The sequence below is a fragment of the Acanthochromis polyacanthus genome, chromosome 8, assembly GCF_021347895.1.
Source record: "Acanthochromis polyacanthus isolate Apoly-LR-REF ecotype Palm Island chromosome 8, KAUST_Apoly_ChrSc, whole genome shotgun sequence".
NCBI classification, from domain to species: domain Eukaryota; kingdom Metazoa; phylum Chordata; class Actinopteri; family Pomacentridae; genus Acanthochromis; species Acanthochromis polyacanthus.
Genome location: NC_067120.1, coordinates 22328886 through 22345732, shown reverse-complemented (window position 1 = coordinate 22345732; position 16847 = coordinate 22328886). Strand labels below are relative to the sequence as shown.

The 16847-nt window shown below is 39.5% G+C and overlaps 2 protein-coding genes and 2 long non-coding RNA genes across 4 annotated transcripts in view; all 4 read right to left on the bottom strand.

Moving 5' to 3' along the window:
• Nucleotides 1-5270, bottom strand: part of lrriq1 (leucine-rich repeats and IQ motif containing 1) — a 30803-nt gene extending 25533 nt beyond the window's left edge. Inside the window, 4 exon segments of the mRNA XM_051952429.1 lie at nt 351-530; nt 4499-4541; nt 4544-4591; nt 5209-5270. Coding sequence (XP_051808389.1) covers nt 351-530; nt 4499-4541; nt 4544-4591; nt 5209-5263 — 326 coding nt within the window. The 5' untranslated portion in view covers nt 5264-5270.
• Nucleotides 5271-5460: 190 nt separating this feature from the next.
• LOC127535207 (uncharacterized) lies at nt 5461-9923 on the bottom strand. Its single transcript, XR_007943880.1, has 3 exons — nt 9776-9923; nt 6926-7120; nt 5461-5579 (listed from the first exon to the last, which is right to left on the bottom strand). It is a non-coding gene; the product is annotated as an uncharacterized LOC127535207 (long non-coding RNA).
• Nucleotides 9924-9969: 46 nt separating this feature from the next.
• On the bottom strand, nt 9970-11667 carry LOC127535100 (leucine-rich repeat and IQ domain-containing protein 1-like). Its single transcript, XM_051952100.1, is given in 3 exon segments — nt 9970-10155; nt 10468-11106; nt 11108-11667. Coding segments are annotated over 3 exon segments (1176 nt in total). The 5' UTR covers nt 11459-11667.
• Nucleotides 11668-13218: 1551 nt separating this feature from the next.
• On the bottom strand, nt 13219-15820 carry LOC127535206 (uncharacterized). The gene is made up of 5 exons (XR_007943879.1): nt 15500-15820; nt 14651-14747; nt 14409-14491; nt 14202-14317; nt 13219-13385 (listed from the first exon to the last, which is right to left on the bottom strand). It is a non-coding gene; the product is annotated as an uncharacterized LOC127535206 (long non-coding RNA).
• Nucleotides 15821-16847: the final 1027 nt, after the last annotated feature.

Here is a 16847-nt window from a genome sequence, read left to right as displayed (position 1 = left end):
TGACATGGAAGTACTTAACAAATCTGTGCATCCACACTATAAGCCACATCACTGCCAAAATCTAATGAGTTGGTCCTTGTGTCATTTCTGACCATCCCTGGAAATTTCATCCAAATCCATTAGTCCATTTTGAGTAATGTTGTGCACAGACCGATTCATAGAAGAACAAACATACACCATTCGTCACATAACTCCGCTGCGTTCCTTGGCAGAGAAATTATGTAATCTGAGGTAATATTAAGCAGTAAATCTGAGGATCCAACCATAGTCTCTGACCACTCATAAGACCTGCACTCATCCACACTAGACACAGGGCACACTCACTCTACATCTTCTCATTTGTCTCTTACCTGAGCTCCCTGCTGTGACTCTGCTGCAAGCTGTGTGTCTGCTGAAGCTGAGCCTGACAGAAAGTCAGGAAGGAGCCCGAGGCCAAGCTGACCCGTTGAACAGCAGGGGATGAGAGAAAGGAGTCTGTCTGCTGGCTGTCAATGGTCCTCAGGCCAGGCACCACTCTCTGCAGTGTAGATCTGAAAGAGAGAGCATACTGGATAAATATCAGATACATTTTTTTGTTGTTACATGAGCGGTAACAACAGAAAATCTGAGTAGCCAACTGAATCGTACAAATAACACACAGTTTTATATACTTCTGCACATTTCTTAAAAAAACTATTTATTTCCAACTAACACATAAGTCCAATAGTGTAAAAAGTAATTAAATAAATGGTAAAGCTAAAACTGAGAGCTATCATAGTGACAGTAACAGAGAGCAATTGTGCTGGTATTCATCTAGCAATGAGACAGCAAGGCACCTACAATATTTATATTATGTTTTTTCGGTTTGATCTTATCACAGACTAATACATTGTACATAAGAGTTCTGCATCTTGAATGCACTCTTCACAACCACAGAGTATACAAACAACTTGGTGAATCCTGCAGTTTGCATAAAGAACAGTGTGTTCACAAATAATGAGGGCCTTTGGGACCAACATAAACAGAGCTGGAAAAAAGAAGTTGAAATCTCAGCTGCTGTGAAGAAACGTTCACAATGAGCCTCAAGTTGGGCAGAGTTCTGTCAGGGCTATGAAACCAGATGTAAAGCTTTTATCTGAGATTTTTAGTTAACAGACCTTTCATATTGATGCACAGGTTTCAGACTCAGAGGAACAGATGCAGTTTGTTTTTGTTCCCAGCCCATATTTCAAACCAATCATTTAATAACTGATACTGATCAGTGTACCAAATTATTATCGGAATCTTACTGAATTATATTCAATTACAATATTATAATTATGTTTATATCTATATAACTCAGCGGGTGGAAAGCTGCTTTGATATTGAAGTGCTACATCTGCCATTCTTTGCTCAGTTTGACAGACTAAGAAAAGTGTTTCATGAGCCCACTAATGCTACATTCTGTTTTTTACACTGCACATTTTGTCCCCTGAACTAGTAAGATTATTGCATTTACAGTGATTTAGAGATCCCCTGTTATAAATGACTCTGGCTTTACAATCTAAACACATTTTGAGAAGGTTATTATCTGTCATCTTTATATTGTTTTCTGAAAGTGTAGCTACAGAGCTACTTTGGATAAAAGCCCTTACCAAATGACATATGTTAGGTAGTATCAGCCTTCAACTTTAGGGGAGTCTTGAACGGCTGTGAGTCTGGGGGAGAGGTAACCACTGCCTGAGGCTAAGGATGTACAAGCAGAAGAATCTCAACTATCCGCCAGAGAAACAGACTCAGAGCATCTACCAGCGCAACACTGGCCAAATGTGGTCTGTGTTCAGTGGGAAAATGTGGAGCTGGAAACTCTACAGGACACCAGGGAATGGCAACAATAAAATCCATAAAAATACAAGCCTTCAGGCAGCAAAAAGTAACTTTTTTTTTAAAACATTAAGAACTTTTTCTAAATTGATTCCCAGTGTACCATATGCTCTTAAATCTTGCCTCCCACGTCACAAGAGGAGGACAAAACATGTGCAGGAGTCAAATATTTCATTTGAGATGGATTAATAAAGGGTGCATATGTGAATACTTAAGTAGGTCCTTCTTTAGACTACTAATCTATTTTATTCTGCATTTTTTCTGTGTAATAGCTGTTTTCTCTGTAACTTTTAAATATCAGTTCATTGGCTTTTAAATTTTGTCAGAGTGCTATGGCAGAATGTAACCATTTAACACTGGTACATTTACAGAAAGACTGACTCTTGTGCTTTTTTTAATCCAATAGTTATTAGGATTTTTTCTCTGTAGATTTTGTTTGATTAATTAAAACAATGCCTCATTTTACACTAATGACTTGATTTAAAACTATATGAACGTACTATGCACACGTACTATGCACAGATAGCAAGCAGATTTTCACAACCCTACCGTCACCCTGAGACAAAGACATGACAACAGAGGACGGGATCTGTGTACGGTCAGAGGGATACGGTTTTGATGTGGCCCACTGGGTCTCTCTAACACAGATCAGGATTACATTCCAACCCTTTGGGCATGTTGTGTGGCTGGCTATCAAACCCAAATAGGTCCTTTTGGTTGTTACATGAGCTCACTAAGGTGGGGAGGGTAATTTAATTCAAAAATGGACACCACTTAGACACACTTGTGAGATTGCAGAGCAGATCTATGTAGAAAATAATTAGATGCTGTAAATTATTGATGCTTACAATGGATAAATCCTACTATAGAATTGGTGAAAATGAGTTTTGCTCATTTCAGAGAGACAACTCTTTATCTACTGTGATCATCTCTGCAATAGGCTTTCCAGTTTTGATCTTTCTAAGGTATAAATACTTCTCCTGAATCATAGTAAGTTGTGAATTTGGCTAAATGCCACCAAGTAACTGAAAGTAATTTTTCAGAACAGGGGCGGGCTTCACAATTAAGGTGCTATGAATCTTTTGTAGTTATATTCACACTGAATTTACTTGGACTTGAACTTGAATCTTTCTTAAATTGTTATAAATTTCATCCGCCTTTATGAGGGAAACACTGTTCTTGGCTCACATTCCTTCAACCTCCCTCTTCAGCCCATACGAGCACAAGTCCGTATTTCATTTAGTGAAGACTTCCTCCAAAACACAGGCCCTTAAAGTGGCCCTGATTAATCAGGCCCAGTGTTTTCTTCATCTGCGTCTCCTGGATCAGGGGCTGCCTACAGGGAGTGTAATTCTTAGCGCTTGCCTTTTGGTGCTTTAATTTAGCAGATGTTATCACTGGCTCGGGATGAAAGGGCCAGGGCATGAGTGTGGAAATACTGAGGGTTAATTCCACTGTTGGCACTGGAGGTTAAGCAAGTTCAATGAAATATTCAGGTAATGTTTCGTTTAAGGCTTAAGACAGAAAAAGTGTTCACAAGTAATGCATGTTTTTAAGGTTATTCTGGAGAGAGAAGACTCCACTGAAAAGGTAAATCTACAAATAAAAGCAGAGATTTTATATTCACATTATCAGAATTCATGAACTCAATAGACATTAGCGTGCACGTTTGACAAAGTGAAAGTTTGACATGCACAATTCAGACTGGACTCCTCTCTGTTATACTGTAAAGGTAAACTTTTCATTATGTGCCAAAAGTGCAAAAGTGACCTGTGACATCTCCTAAACGCAAAACCTCAAATGTTTGATAAGCAACAATTTCCTGAAAATGAAACACTGAGGGCTTTTTGGAGGGGCAAGTATAACTTTTCAGATTTTGGATATTTGGCTGTTACTAAATGGGTGTGAGTAACTCTGAGAAGCCAAATAACTTTGCAAACCTGTAACAGCTGACATCACTGATCATGACGGCTCAATAGAAGCATGAGGAATATGAGTGGTCATCGCAAATTTTCATATAAACTGACTGGAACTGTCTTAACTTGCGTAAAATATTTAGGCACTATAAGTGAATGAGCAAATTGACAATGAAATAATAATTGATTTTTCTGCTGCATCAATATTGTGGGAATTATAAGCACTTAATGCAGCATACGTACACACAGATGTCTGTGGAACCTCACGGTAATCTAATAGGCAACGCGGATCACAGTGGTAATCCTGGGAAGTGGACAGGGAGGCTTGTGTTCGGCTGGAATGTTTAGACTACCTGAGCCAACAGACCGAATTTGTGACAGAAAAATAGTGGCTTTTCACTGGTATGTTCCTTTGAACATCCATCACAGCGACTGATATTTCAGAGCAAAGGAAGCTGAACTGAAACTTAGGTCTAAACAATTTTCAGAAAGACCTACGGAAATTTCTAATTACTCTATCTTGATTTGAAACTGTGCCACAGGTACTGCAAAAGGAGCATGTGCTCAAGTCAGAGGTGAACAGTCATCCAGAAAATTCCTTAGGTGAATTCAAATGAGCTGAATGCAGCAGCACTGGCTTTTATATCCTAAAAGCAGATGCATACGTATTAGATAATAACATATGGAGTCCCTAAAAAACAGTAGCCCATGTATTATCCCACACCCAACCCTCATGCTACCTCCAGCCACTCTCATGCTGAAGAGGATTCCCCATGAGGTGGACTCTTGCAGGAACTCACAACCCTCCAGATTCTCACATACGTTACATAGCTCTGAGAGACAAACAGAAAAACAATTTTGTCATGTTAGTATCTATTTCTCAGTCTATTCCTCAATATCACAAGCATCTTATCTGTTACGTAGGAACTCTGTCAACTGGATGAAATGAGCAGAGATGTGCTCCTGAGAGACGTGAATTTATGGATCTGATTAAAGTGGAGTCACACACTGTGCTTATACAGCCTGCATAGGGACTCAGTGAATGCAGCATCAACATCTGAAATACAAAGAACCAAAAGAATCAGATGCTGATGCCTCAAGGTTAGGTGCATGTAAATATACTGCTATTGTGACCTCTTTTGTTAAGTGAACTCTATCTGTGGTTTAACAGGAGTAAGAGACTGGGAAAGGAAGAAAGCTTGTGAGCATAGAGAAGTAATGTGGTGGCCGGGCTTTAAACATGCCAGTACTACGGTAGTAATAACTATATTATGTCACTAAAGTCATTAAGCGCTTCACAAAAGGCAACAAACTAATCAGCAAAATGTAAAATCCTTACATCAAGATAAGCAGGCAAAAAAGAAGATGAAACAAACTGGTATGAATTTGTAGTCAGAATGGCTTTATAATTAGGGCATTAATAGTATGTTTAAGCAAGATGGTGTTTTACCTGATAGACAATTGAAGCTAAGATCCAGTTTTTCAAGGGACAGAAAATCAGACATGGGGGGCAGCTGGTAATCCTAGAAGCAAACAGACACACGAAAACGCTCTTAAAGTTTTAGTCTGTATCAACATTAAATACTGAATCATTCTGAATTATGTGACCAGTTTTTTTGTTGTTGAGGTTGCATGAGTCACCTAATAATAGGATAAAATCGATATTAGGTAGAGCTGGAGGGATACTATGTACCTGTTTTGGGCCGCAGAGAGGTGTTGCAGGAGAGGCAGCCAGCAGGCAGCGAGGCCATGCAGGGAGGAGATGCTGTTGTCGTCCAGATGCAGCTCTCTGAGGAGGACCTGGTTCTTCAGAATGGGGGGCTGATGGAGAAACAGGGTGAAGCTGTCAGTTAACACTGGTCACACTGTGAGGTTAGACCAACTTTACACTGCCGCTGCTGGTCCAGCAGCAACTAACTGACGCCGTCCATCAATGTCAGTTGTTTTAGCCCCGCTAGGGTTACTGTCATCAGTGTCAACCACAAGGGAAGCTCAAAAGTAGCACGTTTGGAAACCCTGCGCATGTATACAGCAACTTACTGCCTACTTTTCCTCGCGTATTTTTGTTTTGAATGTTTCGAGTTTTTTTCAATTACCTTGGAGTTGATCTACCAGAGAATAGAAAGATAAGCTCAAGCATCTGCACACTCGTCTACGACCACCGATTATTAAGTATTTCTTGGAAGACATTTTGACTTGACAAATACAGGTGAAACTACAAACATAACTGCTGCTTTTCATTTGTCACTGGAGCTGTGCATCTCTCATTTTGTTTCATTGAAGGCAAAGCCAAGAATGCTCGTCCCGCTTGTTCATTTCTTTTTAGCCTTTTTATTTTGTTTTGGTTTGTTCAACATCCAAATTTGCACTGTGGATAGAATGTGCTATCACCACATTGTACAATAACACATTAGGCATCACTCTGGGGCATCAGCTTTGTCACATTGCATTATTTCATGATCCAGAAGGGCTATCAAAACATACATGTCATATAAAGGCATTCCTTTACTTCATCCATCTGTTTAGGCCTCTTATCCAGCGGAAGGTAGTTGTTAAAATCATGCTACATGGAAAGATATTTAATAGGTTTGTTTTGTTTTTGGATTTCCACTGGTGAGGTGTTTCAGATGCCATGATCTCAAGATTTAAAATTACATTTGGAGAAGTTTGGGCAAAGGTATTTAGAAACACCAGCTTGTGGTTTCATCAGGAGAATCTCTTCATTCATAATCTGCTCAAAGTGGTGATGTGAGCCAAGAAAGTGATGTCATTTGATTGAAATACATCATCTTATATGCATCTGTAAAACTTTGTTTTTTAAGGTTTGAGATCTATTCATTGCAACCTGATAGCAAAGTGGTTCAGATCTATAGCACATATGTGGGTGTAGAGACCTACAAGTACTGAATCCCTGATTTGATTCCTGGCCAGCCCACATGTTTTTTGCATGTCATTCCCCTCCTCTTTTTCCCACATTTCTTATCTCTTTCAACTAGATATTTCTAATGAGGGTGAAATTGCAAAAATATAATAAAATAAAGCAAGCATCTAATGGTATGAAGAAAATAAAACAAGCCTAATTCAATTGCATTACAAGTCATTCGACCTCTCTCTAAACTTGTCTCGATCAGATCCAGCATGTTCAGTCCTCAGTTGTGGCCGTTTACCTCAGCAAGGCTGTTGCCTCTCAGATCCAGCGATGTGGAGCAGAGCGTTGTTCTCCAGGCCCTCTACCCTTGCCAGGTGATTGTGTGAGCAGTCCAGGTGGAGGAGTGTATATACATCTTTCAGTCCTTTGGTGCTGATCAGCTGGTTATGGTCCACTGACAACCTCTGCAGTCTCCTTACAGACTCCAGACCAGCTAAGGATGACACAAAACTGAGGACTCAATTTTTCTGACTGGAAAACTGCTCAAGGTGAATCAGCACATAGGGAGAAAACAAACAAAAGAACATCCACTACAAAACAATCGATGTATAATATTGGGGTCATGCTTCAGTTTTCATTGCAAAAGTAAATAAGTTCAGATCTGAAAAGCAGAGATATGCTGCCATCTTGTGGAAATAGCAGACTGACATCTGAGTTTCAAGCTTGTCAAGCTTCAAGTTGCGACATATACATTGTCCATCCTTCCATCCATTATCTCTACACAGCTTTATCCTCTGTAGGGTTGCAGCTGACTTAGGGCAAAGGCATGGTTCACCCTGGACAGGTCCCCAGTCTATCACAGCGCCACATAGAGACAGACAATCAACACACTCACATTCACATGTATGGACAACTTAGAATTAACCTCAGCATGTCTGTGGACTGTGGGAGGAAGATTGAGCACCAGCCGTCCAAAAGTTTGGGGTCACTTAGAACTGTGCTCATTTTTGAAGGAAAAGCATTTTTTTGTCAGTGAAGATAACATTAAATTAATCAGAAATACACACGTGGACAAAATTGTTGGTACCCCTCAGTTAAAGAAGGAAAAACCCACCAATTCTCACTGAAATCACTTGAAACTCACAAAAGTAACAATAAATAAAAATTTATTGAAAATTAAATAATCAAAAACAGCCATTACTTTTGAATTGTTGATTAACATGATTATTTAAAAAAACAAACTAATGAAACAGGCCTGGACAAAAATGATGGTACCTCTATAAAAGATTGAAAACTATTTGACCAGAGTGACATGATTAACTCAGGTGTGTCATTTAATTGACCATCACAGGTGTTTCCAAACTCATAATCAGTCAGTCTGCCTATTTAAAGGGAGACAAGTAGTCACCCTGCTGTTTGGTGAAAAGGTGTGTACCACACTGAACATGGACAACAGAAAGCGAAGGAGAGAATTGTCCCAGGACATCCGAAAAAAAATGATAGACAAACATCTTAAAGGTAAAGGCTATAAGACCATCTCTAAACAGCTTGAAGTTCCTGTGACAACAGTGGCTCATATTATTCAGAAGTTCAAGACCCACGGGACAGTAGCCAACCTCCCTGGACGTGGCCGCAAGAGGAAAATTGATGACAAATTGAAGAGACGGATCGTTGGAATTGTATCCAAAGAGCCCAGAGCAACCTCCAAAGAAATTAAAGGTGAACTCCAAGGCCAAGGTACATCAGTGTCAGATCGCACCATTCGTCGTTGTTTGAGCCAAAGTGGACTTCATGGGAGACGACCAAGGAGGACACCACTGCTGAAAAAAACTCATAAAAAGCCAGACTGGAATTTGCAAAAATGCATGTTGACAAGCCACAAAGCTTCTGGGAGAATGTCCTTTGGACAGATGAGACCAAACTGGAGCTTTTTGGTAAGGCACATCAACTCTATGTTCATAGACTCAAAAACCAAGCATACGAAGAAAAGAACACTGTCCCTACGGTGAAACATGGAGGAGGCTCAGTAATGTTTGGGGCTGCTTTGCTGCATCTGGCACAGGGTGTCTTGAAAGTGTGCAAGGTACGATGAAATCTGAAGACTATCAAGGCATTCTGGAGAGAAATGTGCTGCCTAGTGTCAGAAAGCTTGGTCTCAGTCGCAGGTCATGGGTCTTCCAACAGGACAACGATCCAAAACACACAGCCAAAAACACCCAAGAATGGCTGAGAGAAAAGCGTTGGACTATTCTAAAGTGGCCTTCTATGAGCCCAGATCTGAATCCCATTGAACATATGTGGAAGGAGCTGAAACATGCCATTTGGAGAAGACACCCATCAAACCTGAGACAACTGGAGCTGTTTGCTCATGAGGAGTGGGCCAAAATACCTGTTGACAGCTGCAGAACGCTCATTGACAAATACAGAAATCGTTTTAATTGCAGTGATTGCCTCAAAAGGTTGTGCCACAAATATTAAGTTATGGGTACCATCATTTTTGTCCAGCCCTATTTCATTAGTTTGTTTTTTAAATAATTATGTTAATCAACAATTCAAAAGTGATGGCTGATTTTGATTATTTAATTTTCAATAAATTTTTATTTATGTTACTTTTGTGAGTTTCAAGTGATTTCAGTGAGAATTGTGGGTTTTTCCTTCTTTAACTGAGGGGGTACCAACAATTTTGTCCACGTGTGTACAGTCTAGACATTGCTAATGTGGGAAATGACTATCCTAAACTGGAAATGGCTGGTTTTTAATGGAAAATTTACATAGGGCTACAGAGGAACATTTCCAGCAAACCATCACTCCTGTGTTCTAATGCTACATTGTGTTAGCTAATGGTGTTGAAAGGCTCATTGATGATAGAAAACTCTTGTGCAATTATGTTGGTACATGAAGAAAAGTGAGTTTTATGGGAAAACATGAAACTGTCTAGATGACCCCAAACTTTTGAACGGTATTGCACATTGTAAGAAAAATAACTAATCAAGGTGCAGGTGGACTTGGAGATCTTGTATTTGATATATCAAACATTATGATAGCAGTACTTTGTATCTAATTAGCTCACTTTTTAAAAAAAAATATTCTAACCGTGGTAATGTCAGAGCTTCCTGAGGTACAGTCTAATGAATATTTTAGTTCTCACCAATACGGGTGATGGAGTTGTGTGAGAGGTCAAGAACATCCAAACTGTCTGCGCCACTTAAACCATGGGATGGATGTTAGTTTGTTGTGGGCAAGTCGAAGAACTCGTAAGCTGGTCATATTTCACAATCCACAAATGAGATGTCATTTTCCTGAGACAAAACAAAAGACAAACTGTAGGACCCAACTGAACAGTCAGAACAGATTCAGCTTTGACTCTCTATTCACCTGTAGATCAATGTAAGCAGAGCTCTTGTAACTGACTGATGCCTTCCAGGATTTCAGGCCACAGCGTCGGAGAGTGAGGGACCGAAGTTGAGTACACTGGACAAGAGTGGACAAGTTACATCCAGGCAGGTCCTCCAAGGTCATCATGGTTACCTGAAAGAGAGGTTAACATGTTTCAGGCTCGAGAGTTTACCTGAATTTTTAGAGATTAAATTAGCACGTGTGATGTTTACTAACCTACTAATGATTTGTTTTACCTTGCAAATAGACTATATTATAGATTTTCTTTAACATCGTATGTTTTACTGCAAAGTGATAATATCGTGCAATACATCTCATGACTTGCATGCTAACAGATTACTCCGGCGGGGCGTCACCAGACCATGAGAAAGAGACAACTTGTCAAAAATTAAGTAATAAGTATTTCTGATGAATGTGTCTGTATGGTGGCTGAACCTTTGGTACCTCATGCAGTGATTTCCAGCCTGTGGACTGAAGCAGAGTGTGTGGGCAGAGAGGAGGCAGACTACTGGCCTCAGCTGCCCTCCTCAGCCCTCTACGACTCCAGGTAGACCCCTTCTCTTTCCTCCTGTTCTGAAGGGACAGTTTCGACCACGAGATGCAGTTCTTCATCCACAACAGCATCTTCTGCTCTGTGTGTTCTGGCAGGCAGGTTGGTAATGGCAGGAAGAAGTCCCAGGATTGCCTGCTGGATCTGGTTGAAGCAATAGTTTTATGTAAGGAAATCTGACTGATGTTCCTTTGTGGGTCATGTTGATTCGCTGCTACAGAGCTGGTGGGCCTGGCTGTGAATTCACTGGGTAAAGGAGCAGAGCTTGAGGAGGTAAGTGTGGTGTTGCCTCCTAGCTGGGAAGTCATGGAGTCTTCAGTGCTTCCTGTATTTTCATTTTGAGAGTTCAAGCTTTCTCCCTCTTCTTTCAGTATCCTTTCTTCCATTTTTATGTTTTCTTTCACCATATCCAAATTATGCCTGTTGTCTGTTTGTTTATTTCTTGCTTCACCCTCCTTTATTCCCATATCATCCTTCTCTTGGCGTTTCTTCACCTCTTCCTGCATTCTCTCTTTATCCTTTTGTTTCTGTGTTTTGCTCCTTTAGTCTGTTGTCTGCTTCATATTCAATATTTCCTTCCATTTCTTGTTCGGATCTTATTTTTTCCTTTGTATCTCTATACTCTTCATCTTTCTCATATCTCCTCATATCTTCCTCCTGCCTTTCAATCAGCTCCTCCTCTTTAGTTTTTTTCTCCTCTTCATTCCTTGTAATATCTTTATTTTCCAAACTATGTCTCAGCTCCTCATCCTTTTTCTTTTCTTCATCTCTATTTAGTTGCATTTGTATTCTCCTAGTTCCCATTTCCTTTCTTCTTATCTGTCCATCCATCATTTTCCCTTGGACCTCTGGCTTTCGTCTTTCCTCATCATTTTCTCTCTTCATCTCTTTCCCTTTTTCTCCCTCTGCTTCATCAACACCTCAAGCACCTCAGTCATTCTCCCCTCTTCCTCATCCTCATTTCCTTCTCTAGCTCCATGAATCTTTGCTCAGCCTTAAGCTGCATTTCTTCTTCCTCCATCATATTCATCTTGTCATCCCTATTTATTGTTTCATCCTCCTCTTTCTTCTCATTCTTCTTTCTCTTCCTCCTTCTTTTTCTCTCTCTTTACTTCCACCTGTCTTCTTTTCTCCTCTTCCTGCAACTGTATTTCTTTATTTTTCCTCTCTCCTCCTTCTTCCTCATCTCTTTCTCATTTTTCCTTTTTCCTCTTCCTCCTCCTTATCCTCACTCTTCTTCTTCTTTCTTCTGCCTCTTCTTCTTCGAGTCTCTTTTCTAGAATTTTTCTCTTTCTCTTCCTCCATTCTCTCTCTCTCTTCCAGTCTATGTCTAATGTCCTCCTCTTCCCTCTTCCTCTTTTCTTCTTTCCTCCTCCTCCTCCCTTTTCCGCTTTTCTTCCTCCTCTTTTATTTTCCTCTTCTGCTCTCTTCAATCCTCCTCCTCTCTTGCTCCACTTGTTTTTGCAGGTTACTCATCAGTTCCTAATTGGTAAAGCGAGTTAACAGAGTTACAACAAAACCAGCTGTCTTATTTCTTTGATTGACATGTGCTTTAAAATATAGCAACAAAAAACATGGAAATAACTACTTAGTGTAGGAATATTATTCAGTGAGCCTCTGATTTGTGAAGTCAGATATCCCCAAAATGAGGCAGTCTTTTAATGCTTACATTGTGCTGATTCAAATAGGTAAATATATTAATAACGAGAACTATATAATCAATGGAAACCTTCAGCAGTAGACATACCTGCTGAAGCAGCAGGCTCCTGTTCAAGCCTTTCCTGAGCTTTCCTTTCCATCACTTCGAGTTCTGTTGATGGAGCTGGACACAGAAGGTGGTAATTAAGTCAAAACATAGCAATGATACACACTAACCATCCATTCATTTCAGTATTACCACTTTATTTTGGCAGACAGTTGTTTGGGTGAGAGGTGTAGTACACCCTGGACAGGTACACAAAGTCCACCGATGTATTCAACACGAACAGAACAAACAACCATTTTACACTCCGCCGCACAATCATTAGTAATTTAGAAATCACCAGTGAACCTCTATATTTTTGACTGTGGGGAGGAAACCTGCAAGAAAACACGTAGCAAACAGAGAGGAACATCAAATCCAGAAACATTCTTGCTGTAAGGTGACAGTGCTACTCTGGTACACTTAACGACCTCTTACAACTTTTTAAACACGAGGGTGTTTTTGTATCTCTGTATTTTTTAAAGGTGGAAATCATTTGGTTCCTCTGAAAACTTGTCCTTATTGGAACAACAAGGTGTTACTGACTCTAATTTTTCTCATTTGTCTGTACTGATATCCTTGGAGGATATGATCCCTTTTCCCTACAAAGAATGCCGGTTTGGAACTGACGCATAGAAATAAGTCTTTCTCAAGAATACATGTGGGCAGTTTGCACAGTTTTCAGCATAAATACCATGGCATACCATTTACCCATTAGCCCACTTCCATTATTAGGTGGTATAAAAAAGGAAAATATGAACTACAAATAATTCTAATTGGCAAGAGGTTCAAAGTATTTGCTCACCTAAAAATGTTACCAAATCTACATCTGCTTCCATGAATCCTTCATCAGGACATAGTACTATGTTAATAAAAGGAAGTTCCAGAGTCACTTACCTTTCTGCCTCCATTATCTTCCTCAGCTCCTCCTGGAAGTCCATTTCTCTTTGTCGTCTTTGCTCCTTTTCCTGCAGCTCCTTGCAGTGGCGTTTCTCTCGCTCTGCCTCACATTCGCTGATTCTCAATACCAATCACTCTCATTGTCCATAAATTCATCTGTTCCTGCTTCGTCTGTAAAGTACAAAAAGCACAAAAATGTAAAGCTTCCGCAGAAGTTCAGCAAACGAAGAAAAAAGTGCACATGTGCCATTGTAGATTTAAATCTGTCTTGTAGTGTGTTTTCCCCTTGATTGCACATTATGCACTAAAAAACAAACCACATGAAAGTTATACATAAAGAAATATATATCATCTTCCAGAAATGATTTGGTGCTTGGGAAGATGTGTAGCAATGCACTGTGTGATGTTTTGCCAAATCTAGGCTGATTGTGTAACAGGTACGTGATTTCCATTGGCACATACTCTAAGTATTTTAAATCTTCATTAATAACTTCATCATCAACGTCAACCTTTGTTTTTAAATTTTAAATCTATCCGAGTCCAAAAGCTAGGATTATGTGCATTAATCACATTGTGCCACATGAAACAGAGCAAAACAGGACAACAGCGACTCTCTTGTGGCGTTTTATGATCAAAGGTGCATTGACAGCTTTCAGCATTCATCAGTGGCATGAAGAGTTTTGTTCAGTCTGAATTTATATCTTTTTGTCACTCTGCCATAAATGAATACCGTACATGATCTGACGAATATCAAGATACGACTGATCTTCATGAATCATGCTTGCGTTTTTTAATTACAGCAAACTCTATTTTATTACAAGTCTTTCAAAAATGCAACGTCTTTCCTGGAAAATGTGCAAAGAAAAAGAAAAATTTAAAGATAACTTAAATGAAGAGGTTAGTCTGGTTGGATATTTTTTCCGTACAATTAAAAGTGAATTTGAGGCAAATCATGCATGGCTGTGAAAGCACCAAACCTGTCCCGACCTTCATCGTTGGGAGACAGTGGCACACTGTGAGCAAACCAGTGCTTGGGTCTCTGCCAGGGCATGATAAAGTTGGTCATCAGACTTGTTCACCTCATTCTCTGTTTCATAAACATTCTGCATTAAGGAAAAAAGGAAAATATTAAATGCACGCCTTATATCACACATTACAATGCTTTGAGATTAGATTGTAAAAAGGCACATTTACCTGCCCATTTAATTTCATCATGTCCTTATTGAGTCCATTATGCAAATCTACTGCACCATCAGTGTGATGTGATGCAGTTAAGTCTGGGAGGGAATTCAAAGAAAACACAGATAATATCTACTATGGTCGGGAAGCAATCTCAGACATTTAAATCAGGTCTTTTCGTCTAAACATCTATACAGAGTATTTGATTGAGGGGAATAATGAAATTTGCTGATCATATTTTTACTATTCAAAAATACCTTCAAGTTCCTCAAGAATGGATTTCTCACAAGCTGCTGCTCTGCTTTTTGAGGTTTCAAAGTAGCTGAGTAGAGACGCTGGAAAATCATCCAAGGCCTACAAAGAGAAAGTTAGTTTAATGTTAGTTTGGTGTCATCAAAATAAATAAATCAAAATATTTAGGCAAAGATAATATTCATTATTTTATTTGTGCCAAACAAAAATCTAAACGCTGCATATCATATTTTATTAAATTCTATCCATTCTTAAGTAAGCACTAGTTGTTCCATCAAACTGCATGGATGCCAATAAACAACCAGTTTCACTCTACATCAGAAATGATTTGTCTTGAGACAAACAGAAGCAATGACTGTCTGATTGTATGAAGTAGTAGCCTGTATGGTCAGTGTCACAAAAACAGCGAGGAGACTTGACGTGGTGAGTTTATATTATGGACATAGAGTCCTCCCGTGCTGTCCACAATCCATACATTCACTATTATCTATCCTGATTAGCATCACAGAGGTAGCTTCTTAGTGAAGTGTGTTGTACAGCTCTCAAATGAGTTCTCATGGCTTTGTGATTAGCATAGCAAGTGGCAGCGCCAGAGCTGCTTATCTTCCAATTGTGAACAAGTCAATGCAGCCAGGTGAAGACCGAAAACAGAGCAAAACAGATAAATATTAATTACAAAATACACAACAGAAATAAGCATAACACCTGTTACATGTCACCACATGAGTTGTTATTAAAAAGTTTAGTACAGTTAATGTCTGCTGCGGCCTACAGCAGCCACCTGTTCAGATAACATCAACAAATATTACTTTCATAAATTTATTTCATCTTCTGCAAGGGACTCTCAGGCTTACCGCCTCTTCGTGACATTGAAAACCGTTGTTGCTCTTCTGTAGTTTCATCAGTATCAGAGAGGACTAGCTTACTCAGCTCCAGCATTACTGATTCACAGATCTCATTAGCATCCGTCATAGCTTGACACACCTCGTTAGTCGGTTAACTGCCTTTAACCATAACTATTTATCGTCCAGAGTTAATTTAAGGCGGTGTTATTATTAAGTACACATTCTTTGTCCGACTAATATTCGTCATGGTTAATTTAACATTTGCTGGTTTGCAGAAAAAGTCGAGAAGATCCGTGCGCGTCTCGAAGTACTTCAGTCTCCATGGAAACGATGCTGTGAGCTACGTAGTGTGGCAAGGGACAAACAGAGCAAAGCGCGAAGGAAAAATCTGCTTTTCTGTTGTGTGTCCTTGCAACGCTAATCTAGCATTAAGCTGTTTATTTTCCATTTTAATGCAGCTTGCTTCATTTATCGCTACCATTATTTATTTGAAATACTAACATTTTACATTAATGTGAGATTCTATAGTATTGTTTGCTGTGTTTTATTGTTTTATCCCGTATTGTTGCATTGTTGTCTGTCTTGCTATGCTAATTGTTGGCATAAAAGGCAAAATGAAATTGTAATATATATATATATATATATATATATATATATATTATATATATATATATATGAGGTATGAATGGGAAATCCTTTTTGATGATTATTTGGAGAAGGAGGCATCAAATGTTGTAAACTAAAAAATTGTGTGTCATCATTCTCCTACACAAGTTGTGAAAATTTCCACACTTGATGATTTACAAGATAAGCCATCTGAGAACACCAAAGCCCTTTGATTGCAGCCCTGCTTGGTGAAAATAAAATGTGGTGTCACTGACTTGTGTGGGCATTTTGAGCAGCCAGCTAGAAGAGGTCAGTGAGCCTGAGACCTTGTAGGTGAATCACAGGACCAGAAGAACAAAAATCTGTTGGGCTCTAAACAATGCATACTTCTTCCATGGAATTTCTGATCACAAAGACCGGTTCCTCTCTCCCGTGGTGAGAGCTCTGCACTTGTGTTGTACTCCTTCTCTTTGAGGAGATTCCAGTGGCCTACGCAGGTTTTCCCATACACATTCCTGACGGCTCTCTAAAAGGAACCCAGTCTCCTTCCTCAAAGTTTCAAAGAAGAACAGCTTGTCCTCCATCCCAAACTGTTTGGTCAGGAGACACACTAAAGCCTGTTTTCTGTTCTTGTGACGTTCCTGGACGAAAACAAAACAACAGAATGGCGCCAAGTTAGACTCGTTTTTCCTTTAATGGCCAAAACTGAATTCCGCTATAACAATGAGAGGCACCACATCTACAACCCTTC